General features: G+C 35.9%; 3 protein-coding genes across 5 annotated transcripts; 2 read left to right on the plus strand and 1 right to left on the minus strand.

Moving 5' to 3' along the window:
* Positions 1–1485: 1485 nt before the first annotated feature.
* On the plus strand, positions 1486–2274 carry LOC107570200 (von Hippel-Lindau disease tumor suppressor-like). The gene is made up of 3 exons (XM_016256735.1): positions 1486–1734; positions 1806–1940; positions 2041–2274. Exons 1-3 carry the CDS (start codon positions 1554–1556, stop codon positions 2211–2213), a joined length of 489 nt encoding a protein of 162 aa, XP_016112221.1. The 5' UTR covers positions 1486–1553; the 3' UTR covers positions 2214–2274.
* Positions 2275–4764: 2490 nt separating this feature from the next.
* LOC107569299 (von Hippel-Lindau disease tumor suppressor-like) lies at positions 4765–5552 on the plus strand. Its single transcript, XM_016255699.1, has 3 exons — positions 4765–5013; positions 5085–5219; positions 5319–5552. Exons 1-3 carry the CDS (start codon positions 4833–4835, stop codon positions 5489–5491), a joined length of 489 nt encoding a protein of 162 aa, XP_016111185.1. The 5' UTR covers positions 4765–4832; the 3' UTR covers positions 5492–5552.
* Positions 5553–6488: 936 nt separating this feature from the next.
* LOC107567270 (protein lifeguard 4-like) lies at positions 6489–9802 on the minus strand. 3 transcript variants are annotated; one of them, XM_016254669.1, is made up of 8 exons: positions 9594–9802; positions 8952–9060; positions 8731–8836; positions 8606–8639; positions 8388–8505; positions 7911–7956; positions 7542–7606; positions 6489–6937 (listed from the first exon to the last, which is right to left on the minus strand). In XM_016254669.1, exons 1-8 carry the CDS (start codon positions 9682–9684, stop codon positions 6796–6798), a joined length of 711 nt encoding a protein of 236 aa, XP_016110155.1. In that variant the 5' UTR covers positions 9685–9802; the 3' UTR covers positions 6489–6795. The 3 variants fall into 3 exon arrangements, with proteins under 3 accessions (XP_016110155.1, XP_016109455.1, XP_016108742.1); XM_016253969.1 differs by lacking the exon at positions 6489–6937 and adding an exon at positions 6998–7158 and having other exon boundaries at positions 7370–7606; positions 9594–9800; XM_016253256.1 differs by lacking the exon at positions 6489–6937 and having other exon boundaries at positions 7096–7606; positions 9594–9800.
* Positions 9803–10707: the final 905 nt, after the last annotated feature.

Consider the following 10707-nt stretch of genomic DNA (forward strand, 5'->3'; position numbering starts at 1 on the left):
AAGGTAATAAAAATTAAAAAGAAATAAAAAAAAAAAAAAAAAAAAAAAAAAGAGGTAGGAAAATGCATTAACAAGCATCTTCTAGACGTGTGCCATAAGGAGACTCTTGACTAAATAAATCACTTCACCAAGACTTTGAAAAGCGATCAAATTTACATGGATGGTGTGCTTTAAAACTCCCAGCCTATATGATTGTGTATATAGTCTGAGCTGTAAAGTGAATCAGTGTCTCTAGAGAATAGGATCTTTCCCTCTTGTCTCAAGACAGCCCTGCCCTGCTTCTCCAGAGACAAAAACACTGACATCAAAGCCTCGCTGTCATCACGCAAGAATTTCTGAGAGCCCCCATCCTTCAAGAACCAGCCACCCTGGAATTTTAAGTGGATTTCTCCATCCCATCTCTCCCTGGGTCTTTTGGAACAGAACGGGTGTTGGGGATCCAGTAGTGTGGATGGCAAATCATGTGTCTTCTAAAACCGAGATAAAAAGGAACTCCTCTCATGGATTTCAGTAACCAGTCTCTTATGTAGACGTATATATGATACAGAAATTAAATCCACTTATGGTCTGCAACAGAGGAGATTAACATGTTTAATTGGAGGGGAAGAAACGAAAATGAGCACTGCTTTAACATCTCCAAAATCACTGAACCACTCAAAATGTTCATTTCCAACATCACACGCACAAAAAAAAAATATATATATATTACACACACACACACGTTGTGTTTCCATGTTTTATGGGGACATTCCATAGGCGTAATGGTTTTTATACTGTACAAACTGTATGTGCTATTGCCCTACACCAACCCTACCCCTAAACCTACCCCTTACAGGAAACTTTCTGCATTTTTACTTTCTCAAAAAAACTCATTCTGTATGATTTATAAGCTTGTTTCCTCATGGGGACCTCAAAAATGTCCCCACAAAGTCAAAATTTACTAGTATTACTATCCTTGTGGGGACATTTGGTTCCCATAACGTGATAAATACCAGGTACACACACACACACACACACACACAGTAGTCAACATTTGAAGTGAATCAAAACCTTTCATCAAAGTTGTCCTAAAACCAAAACAATACCCATTCTTGTCTTAGGACAACTTTGATGCACTTTTATGATCCACTTCAAATGTTGACTACTGTATAAACACTAATTGGATTGCCAATCCAGGATTGGTTTTGTTACAACAAATCAATATATAACCTATATGCGTCAACAAACTATGGTGAATAATAATAATAATAAATTAAATCTTCTTGCAACTAATATTGCTTTTATCAACATTTTATTAAAGAAAAAATATAAAACCTAAATATAAAATCTACATTTGGGTTACATCTGTTAACTAATGTCTAACTTTGAACTAATGAACTGTTAAGAGTTACACAATGTTGTTCTTAGCTATTAAAGTCATTCAACTTGGGTGTCTTGGGGTTGTCCAGGCTAAAAATCACTTCAGTCAGTCAGTGTATGGCGGTTTAGAGTGTAATACTGCCACCTATCAGTCATGAAGCGACACTGCATATGTGTTCGGTCACTCCAGCGCTATGGCTGAACAGGAAGCGCCTGCACCTTTGAAATCTCTCAACTCGTATGATCCAACATATATCTCTTTTATTAATAAATCCAGGCGGAATGCCGAAGCATGGTGGCTAGACTTCGCGGGGAAGCCGGTGTCTTACGGCGCCATACAACCGAGGAAATCGCTCAAGATGAACACTTTTCTGAGTAAGTTACCGCAGAGCTAGCAAACGTAGCCAGTTTCCCTCGCCGGTTTGTACTAAAGCAGTTTTTTCCAGCTCATCCGTGGATCTTCAGAGCATCTGACGGATCTAAACTGCTGGCTAACCTCAGTGAAGTTTACTTTCCCACTCCTGCGCAGTATGAGGAGTACGGATACCCGCGGTACCTGCCTGTGAATGTGACTGCACCAGGTGCGAGCCCATTCTTCATCCTAAGATGCTCCATATGCATTTGATATACACAAAAGTTTCATTTTAAATTGATATTTATGCTTTTTTTTTTTTTTGTCAGTGTACTCATTACAAGAATACTGTACACGTTTGATCAGGAGTATGGTGAGAAAAGAAGACATCGGCAAGCTGGAAATCCCCGAGGGTTTGAGAAAGGACCTCAGACTTGAACCTGATCTACTGAGAGACGTTCAGATTTTATCTGCCAAGAGATCAGTAAATGGTTCAAACTGACCCATTTCACTCATTTATGATATAATGTTCAAAGTATGCAGAAGCTTTCACTTCGAACTTGTGAAAAAAGTAACCCATTTTTTAAAATATATATATTTCTGCGTTCTTTTATGCAATGACAGGGCATCAGCACTTTGTTATATTTCCTCGACCAATCAGATTCGAGGATAGCAACTAACTGTTGTACATGAAAGCAACAAATATGGGTTCAAATTCATTTATTTCGATTTTTTTTTACACCAAAGAACATTCAATTGACATCTCAGTTTTTATATGTGAACATGTTGCCCTTAAAAATCAATGAGAGAAATAGATTTATATTTTATGAGAAGTACTTTTTTTATTATTATGAATATTGCACTTTGGACACAGGCATATAGAGGTCCCTGAATATTATGTTAACAATTATTTTGTACTTTTTTTTTAGTTTATTAAAATGAGCAGACTGGCCTATTGGAAAATATTTTTAATGCATTTGAAACTGACTGAATGCTGCATACTTTAAAATTATGTTTATTTAGTGAATGTTATATCGTTATATTCATTTTAAAATGTTTGCATTATGGTTTTCATGTAATTCAGGCCTTTTAGTAAGACTGTCTAGTTATAAGTTATTTTACGTTAATCATTAACATCCCATATACAAACCCAAATTAAACAAAATGTCTCGGGCTTCATGTACAGTTCGTTCTCAAACCACAAACACTGATTCACTACAACACCTAAATAAATATGAAAAATCGCCATGGATTACAGGTCACACTACAGTCAACTAAAAACAGGAATCTAATCAGCAACACAGTTAGCAGATCAAGTTAAGTTGTACAATCATGTTTGTAACATTCACATTTGGCCATTAAATTACAAATACCATTTTGCAAGTTGAAATTATGCAGCTGGTTTGGAAACAAGGGGAAACTACAATACAATAGGAGTGTCTTGGGGAGCTTCATCTCAACTAATGGAAGAAATTAAACAAAATCCAAGGAGTTTGCGGTTAATGCCCACCCAATTAGAAGAATAGCACTCATACTCCATTAATTCTGAACACTGCAAAAAACTGCAATGCAAATAAATTAATGTCTTATATTCAGTGCATTTTGAAGGCTTTTATTCAAATAAATATTTCATATTATGTGGTCCACAAAGTTTTTGCAAAGTTTATCTGCGATGCTTAATTTGGATATTAGTTAACACATTTTTATTTGATTATTGTACATGGAGTCTATTAAATTAAAGAATATTATTTTTGTACCACTGCACCCAAAATTCACCTCTGAAAGTGAAGAAGAGCATCACAACATTCAGTGTTTCTTCATGGAGTCGAGGATGCGCAGGATATAGATGAACAGGTTGACTATGTCCAGGTACAGGTTGATGGATGCCAGGACGTGCTCCTCCGGTGACAGCTTATGCATCAGCAGGTGGGTATCGAAAATAATGAACCCGCAGAACAGCAGAGCTCCAGCCCCAGCGAAGACCAACTCCATTGTGTCATTGTAGAAGAAAAGCTGAAGGACAGAATTGTGCAGTCGATGAAATGTGGCTTGAAATCAAATAAAGTGACTTGACTGCATGACTCTTAAAAGAATGTTATAGGTTCAATACAAATTCAGCTCAATCGATTTGATAAATACTGTTGGATACTACTAAATAAAAATACATACATATATATATAAATGAAAGTGTTGAGGAATGAGAGTCCAGCGGCTCCCTCTAGTGTTCAGATGGTGTTCAGCACCACGGACAGCAACACTATATTACACACACACACACGTTGTGTTTCCATGTTTTATGGGGACATTCCATAGGCGTAATGGTTTTTATACTGTACAAACTGTATGTGCTATTGCCCTACACCAACCCTACCCCTAAACCTACCCCTTACAGGAAACTTTCTGCATTTTTACTTTCTCAAAAAAACTCATTCTGTATGATTTATAAGCTTGTTTCCTCATGGGGACCTCAAAAATGTCCCCACAAGGTCATACACACACACACACACACACACACACACACACACTTAGTTACTTCCTTTTCCCATAACGTGATAAATACCAGGTACACACACACACACACACACACACAGTAGTCAACATTTGAAGTGAATCAAAACCTTTCATCAAAGTTGTCCTAAAACCAAAACAATACCCATTCTTGTCTTAGGACAACTTTGATGCACTTTTATGATCCACTTCAAATGTTGACTACTGTATAAACACTAATTGGATTGCCAATCCAGGATTGGTTTTGTTACAACAAATCAATATATAACCTATATGCGTCAACAAACTATGGTGAATAATAATAATAATAAATTAAATCTTCTTGCAACTAATATTGCTTTTATCAACATTTTATTAAAGAAAAAATATAAAACCTAAATATAAAATCTACATTTGGGTTACATCTGTTAACTAATGTCTAACTTTGAACTAATGAACTGTTAAGAGTTACACAATGTTGTTCTTAGCTATTAAAGTCATTCAACTTGGGTGTCTTGGGGTTGTCCAGGCTAAAAATCACTTCAGTCAGTCAGTGTATGGCGGTTTAGAGTGTAATACTGCCACCTATCAGTCATGAAGCGACACTGCATATGTGTTCGGTCACTCCAGCGCTATGGCTGAACAGGAAGCGCCTGCACCTTTGAAATCTCTCAACTCGTATGATCCAACATATATCTCTTTTATTAATAAATCCAGGCGGAATGCCGAAGCATGGTGGCTAGACTTCGCGGGGAAGCCGGTGTCTTACGGCGCCATACAACCGAGGAAATCGCTCAAGATGAACACTTTTCTGAGTAAGTTACCGCAGAGCTAGCAAACGTAGCCAGTTTCCCTCGCCGGTTTGTACTAAAGCAGTTTTTTCCAGCTCATCCGTGGATCTTCAGAGCATCTGACGGATCTAAACTGCTGGCTAACCTCAGTGAAGTTTACTTTCCCACTCCTGCGCAGTATGAGGAGTACGGATACCCGCGGTACCTGCCTGTGAATGTGACTGCACCAGGTGCGAGCCCATTCTTCATCCTAAGATGCTCCATATGCATTTGATATACACAAAAGTTTCATTTTAAATTGATATTTATGCTTTTTTTTTTTTTGTCAGTGTACTCATTACAAGAATACTGTACACGTTTGATCAGGAGTATGGTGAGAAAAGAAGACATCTGCAAGCTGGAAATCCCCGAGGGTTTGAGAAAGGACCTCAGACTTGAACCTGATCTACTGAGAGACGTTCAGATTTTATCTGCCAAGAGATCAGTAAATGGTTCAAACTGACCCATTTCACTCATTTATGATATAATGTTCAAAGTATGCAGAAGCTTTCACTTCGAACTTGTGAAAAAAGTAACCCATTTTTTAAAATATATATATTTCTGCGTTCTTTTATGCAATGACAGGGCATCAGCACTTTGTTATATTTCCTCGACCAATCAGATTCGAGGATAGCAACTAACTGTTGTACATGAAAGCAACAAATATGGGTTCAAATTCATTTATTTCGATTTTTTTTTACACCAAAGAACATTCAATTGACATCTCAGTTTTTATATGTGAACATGTTGCCCTTAAAAATCAATGAGAGAAATAGATTTATATTTTATGAGAAGTACTTTTTTTATTATTATGAATATTGCACTTTGGACACAGGCATATAGAGGTCCCTGAATATTATGTTAACAATTATTTTGTACTTTTTTTTTAGTTTATTAAAATGAGCAGACTGGCCTATTGGAAAATATTTTTAATGCATTTGAAACTGACTGAATGCTGCATACTTTAAAATTATGTTTATTTAGTGAATGTTATATCGTTATATTCATTTTAAAATGTTTGCATTATGGTTTTCATGTAATTCAGGCCTTTTAGTAAGACTGTCTAGTTATAAGTTATTTTACGTTAATCATTAACATCCCATATACAAACCCAAATTAAACAAAATGTCTCGGGCTTCATGTACAGTTCGTTCTCAAACCACAAACACTGATTCACTACAACACCTAAATAAATATGAAAAATCGCCATGGATTACAGGTCACACTACAGTCAACTAAAAACAGGAATCTAATCAGCAACACAGTTAGCAGATCAAGTTAAGTTGTACAATCATGTTTGTAACATTCACATTTGGCCATTAAATTACAAATACCATTTTGCAAGTTGAAATTATGCAGCTGGTTTGGAAACAAGGGGAAACTACAATACAATAGGAGTGTCTTGGGGAGCTTCATCTCAACTAATGGAAGAAATTAAACAAAATCCAAGGAGTTTGCGGTTAATGCCCACCCAATTAGAAGAATAGCACTCATACTCCATTAATTCTGAACACTGCAAAAAACTGCAATGCAAATAAATTAATGTCTTATATTCAGTGCATTTTGAAGGCTTTTATTCAAATAAATATTTCATATTATGTGGTCCACAAAGTTTTTGCAAAGTTTATCTGCGATGCTTAATTTGGATATTAGTTAACACATTTTTATTTGATTATTGTACATGGAGTCTATTAAATTAAAGAATATTATTTTTGTACCACTGCACCCAAAATTCACCTCTGAAAGTGAAGAAGAGCATCACAACATTCAGTGTTTCTTCATGGAGTCGAGGATGCGCAGGATATAGATGAACAGGTTGACTATGTCCAGGTACAGGTTGATGGATGCCAGGACGTGCTCCTCCGGTGACAGCTTATGCATCAGCAGGTGGGTATCGAAAATAATGAACCCGCAGAACAGCAGAGCTCCAGCCACAAATACCATTTTGCAAGTTGAAATTATGCAGCTGGTTTGGAAACAAGGGGAAACTACAATACAATAGGAGTGTCTTGGGGAGCTTCATCTCAACTAATGGAAGAAATTAAACAAAATCCAAGGAGTTTGCTGTTAATGCCCACCCAATTAGAAGAATAGCACTCATACTCCATTAATTCTGAACACTGCAAAAAACTGCAATGCAAATAAATTAATGTCTTATATTCAGTGCATTTTGAAGGCTTTTATTCAAATAAATATTTCATATTATGTGGTCCACAACGTTTTTGCAGAGATCTGCGATGCTTAATTTGGATATTAGTTAACACATTTTTATTTGATTATTGTACATGGAGTCTATTAAATTAAAGAATATTATTTTTGTACCACTGCACCCAAAATTCACCTCTGAAAGTGAAGAAGAGCATCACAACATTCAGTGTTTCTTCATGGAGTCGAGGATGCGCAGGATATAGATGAACAGGTTGACTATGTCCAGGTACAGGTTGATGGATGCCAGGACGTGCTCCTCCGGTGACAGCTTATGCATCAGCAGGTGGGTATCGAAAATAATGAACCCGCAGAACAGCAGAGCTCCAGCCCCAGCGAAGACCAACTCCATTGTGTCATTGTAGAAGAAAAGCTGAAGGACAGAATTGTGCAGTCGATGAAATGTGGCTTGAAATCAAATAAAGTGACTTGACTGCATGACTCTTAAAAGAATGTTATAGGTTCAATACAAATTCAGCTCAATCGATTTGATAAATACTGTTGGATACTACTAAATAAAAATACATACATATATATATATATAAAGCATAAATAATGTATGTTATTTATTAAATAATATAAAACAAAACTTGCATTGGAACCATTACTTAAACCAACATAATATTTGAACTTGTATTGAACCCAGAGCATTCTGATTAATTTAGCCTTAGACTCACCCTCATAAAGCTTGCAATGATCAAGATCCACAGGCCAGCAAACAGACTAAAGACAAAGATGACCAATTGGGATTTTTCTACATGTGCATTATTAAAAAAACAAATATACATATAAACGACAGCGCAAGAACTGTTGCAGCAGGTTGTCTATTAAACAGACCAATAATATGAATAAAGAAATTCTTCAGTCCTCCTCACAAAGACACGCATTTTTCCTCCCAGCGACTTCCCATGCTGAGGAGTGGACAATGCATCATATAATAGAGTTATGACTCACGGAACCCCACAATTTTTTGTTACATTTCATTTTAATGACTGGAAAGAAGAATGTTTCTCCAGAGACAATTTCTGCCACAACACAAGAACATCATTCCGCACGGATTCAGGAGTAAATGGATTAAAACAATAATTCTTGCACTCAGTTACTGTGATGAATGTGACAGATCTGGGCCTTGAGCGGATGAGAAAGAGAATTACCTGGCTCCGAGCTTGCTGAAGTCTCTTTTAGACTGGAAAGTGTAGGCAGTGAGACCCAGGAACACGGCAGACGTGAGCACAAAGGCCTGGAGCACTATGGTGTACTCATAAAATGTCACTGAAAGCAGAAATATATGGTATCAGATGAGCCATCAAGGATGTATCCATTAATATTACGGGACTGGACTTCTAAAAATTAAGAAAATGAATAAACTTACCCGCAGTGGCTACAGACAGAGACTCCAGCAAAGTCTGCATAAACATTTACAGTCATTATATTACAGTAGTTCATAATAATAATATTTAATAGTCTATTTAAAGAAAAAAAAAGTGGTATACTCACAAACCCAAACAGCAAATAAAGATTAATGGGGTGCTGGTGACGGTACACAGCCAAGGCAAGGAGCAGGATAAGGGAACCGATAGCAGATATCAACACCAGAGAGGGACTGAAAAATTAATGTAGTGCATCACATTAATATATTGACATAGATTAAAGGGCAGTTCGTACAATAGAACAGCCACAATGATGTGGTGAACGTACAGGGGAGGATGTGCTCTTACCTTTCGTGCACAAAGTTTTTAATGGGGTTACAGAGCATGAAAAGAGCAGATACAGCAGTGGTGACTATAATCTGCAATGACAGGATGGTGTAGACCTTGCGGAGGAAATCTAGAGAGAAATAAGACTTGAGCGTCAACACTTCAACCATACATATACTTAAAAAAAAAATATATATATATATATATATATTAGTAACTATTATATATAAAATACACATACATAGTAAATAAATAGTTACATTAAAAATAATAAATTATATATAATATACAAATTATTTAAATATATTTCATGACTTGTCTCTCTTCACAGGGTTTCTTTACATTCACACTAAACGTCGACAAGCAGGTTTGACAACTACATAAGAAACATGCAGCATTTCTAAGAAAACTAATAATCACATTTGAGGGGGAAAAAATCTACAAGTAGCCTGTCACGACAGCTGATTTAACATTTGCGCCATATGTCTCCTTTTTAACTGGACCTCATGATGAAACAAGGTGAAATAAATAACTGAAATGAAATAAGGATCCCACTCCAGCTGTTGTACATGTTATTGATTTCTAGGCAATGCTATTGTATGGACTGTATTACCGATTACGTAGACACCAAAGCCTTTGAAATACATGTAAATCGCGACTTACCCATCCGGATGTGGACGCTCGCCGTCGCGACGTTCGTGCCATAATTAAAATCATCCTCAATGGATGATCGCGGATACTGCTCCTGATTCATGTTTGATCGAATTAAACGCGTATTATTTACTCATAAATACAAGCGATAATACGACGCTCTCTTCCGTCTTTCTGTGGTTCGTTTTGGATTTCGTCCTTCAAAGATGTGCTTACCGCCACCTAGCGGATCAATCCACAAAAAGTGATTGAATTCTGCTCTAGATCTGTTTTTATACAGTATGTGCTCTAGACCAGTGTTTCCCAACCGGGGTGCCGCGTTATTTTTTATTTGTGCTATCATTATTCATTTCTTTATTTGTTCTTATTTTATTACTGACTGCTTACTTGTCATTTTTTATTCAATTCAAAGTTTGAAATCAAGCTATCTTGTGCTACTGCACCAAAATTACCCCACTGTAAAATAAAAAAAACACTGAGTGAGCAAAGATTTGTGAGATAGCTAGTTATAATGGTAATTAAATAATGTTTACATATGTATAAAAGTCTACATTAAAATCTGTCATATAAATTGGTCTCTTCATTAGAAATTAGCCTACTAATATTATTAAAATTATTCTTTTAATAATATGAAAATATCTGTATGACATTATATTCTGCAGTTCTTCCCTGTTGTACCGAATATCTATACTTTTCAAATGATCATATCAAAGTTAGAAATTCAAATATTGTGACTAAATTAATTTTGTAGGGTGCCACAAGTTTGCTAAAATTTCCAAAGGGTGCCGAGACTAAAAAAAGGCTGGGAAACACTGCTCTAGATACAGTAAAGAGTTTTTATGCTAGTGTGCTATTCGCAGTTAATGTGTGTGTTTTTAATGCGGTCTAGAGTGGACATTTAGTGAGATATCCTCAAATACACTCAGCAGTTTACAGTCAGTAATATTATTGAGTTGTCATTGCATTCACGTTACATGACTGCTAAATAAAAAATATATATAAAAAAAAAAAACTTTAACTGACCGCCAAATGCTTGTGTAAACCTAAATTATTAAAGAATTATTAAAGATGTGTATATATATCTGTATATGTATGTATGTATATATATATATATATATATATATAT

Source organism: Sinocyclocheilus grahami, unplaced genomic scaffold (genome assembly GCF_001515645.1).
Source record: "Sinocyclocheilus grahami isolate Dianchi unplaced genomic scaffold, SAMN03320097.WGS_v1.1 scaffold1.1, whole genome shotgun sequence".
Lineage (NCBI taxonomy): Eukaryota > Metazoa > Chordata > Actinopteri > Cypriniformes > Cyprinidae > Sinocyclocheilus > Sinocyclocheilus grahami.

What these genes read in the sequence shown, in the direction of transcription:
- LOC107567270 (XM_016254669.1), bottom strand. Translation starts at nt 9,684, where the DNA reads ATGAATCAGGAGCAGTATCCGCGATCATCCATTGAGGATGATTTTAAT. An exon ending in TCATTGCAAGCTTTATGAGG is followed by an intron (nt 7,607 to 7,910) that starts GTGAGTCTAAGG and finishes TCTGTCCTTCAG; the next exon opens with CTTTTCTTCTACAATGACAC. An exon ending in GGAGCTCTGCTGTTCTGCGG is followed by an intron (nt 6,938 to 7,541) that starts GTTCATTATTTT and finishes GCTGTTCTGCGG; the next exon opens with GTTCATTATTTTCGATACCC.
- LOC107569299 (XM_016255699.1), top strand. Translation starts at nt 4,833, where the DNA reads ATGGCTGAACAGGAAGCGCCTGCACCTTTGAAATCTCTCAACTCGTAT. An exon ending in CAAGATGAACACTTTTCTGA is followed by an intron (nt 5,014 to 5,084) that starts GTAAGTTACCGC and finishes AGTTTTTTCCAG; the next exon opens with CTCATCCGTGGATCTTCAGA. An exon ending in TGTGAATGTGACTGCACCAG is followed by an intron (nt 5,220 to 5,318) that starts GTGCGAGCCCAT and finishes TTTTTTTGTCAG; the next exon opens with TGTACTCATTACAAGAATAC.
- LOC107570200 (XM_016256735.1), top strand. Translation starts at nt 1,554, where the DNA reads ATGGCTGAACAGGAAGCGCCTGCACCTTTGAAATCTCTCAACTCGTAT. An exon ending in CAAGATGAACACTTTTCTGA is followed by an intron (nt 1,735 to 1,805) that starts GTAAGTTACCGC and finishes AGTTTTTTCCAG; the next exon opens with CTCATCCGTGGATCTTCAGA. An exon ending in TGTGAATGTGACTGCACCAG is followed by an intron (nt 1,941 to 2,040) that starts GTGCGAGCCCAT and finishes TTTTTTTGTCAG; the next exon opens with TGTACTCATTACAAGAATAC.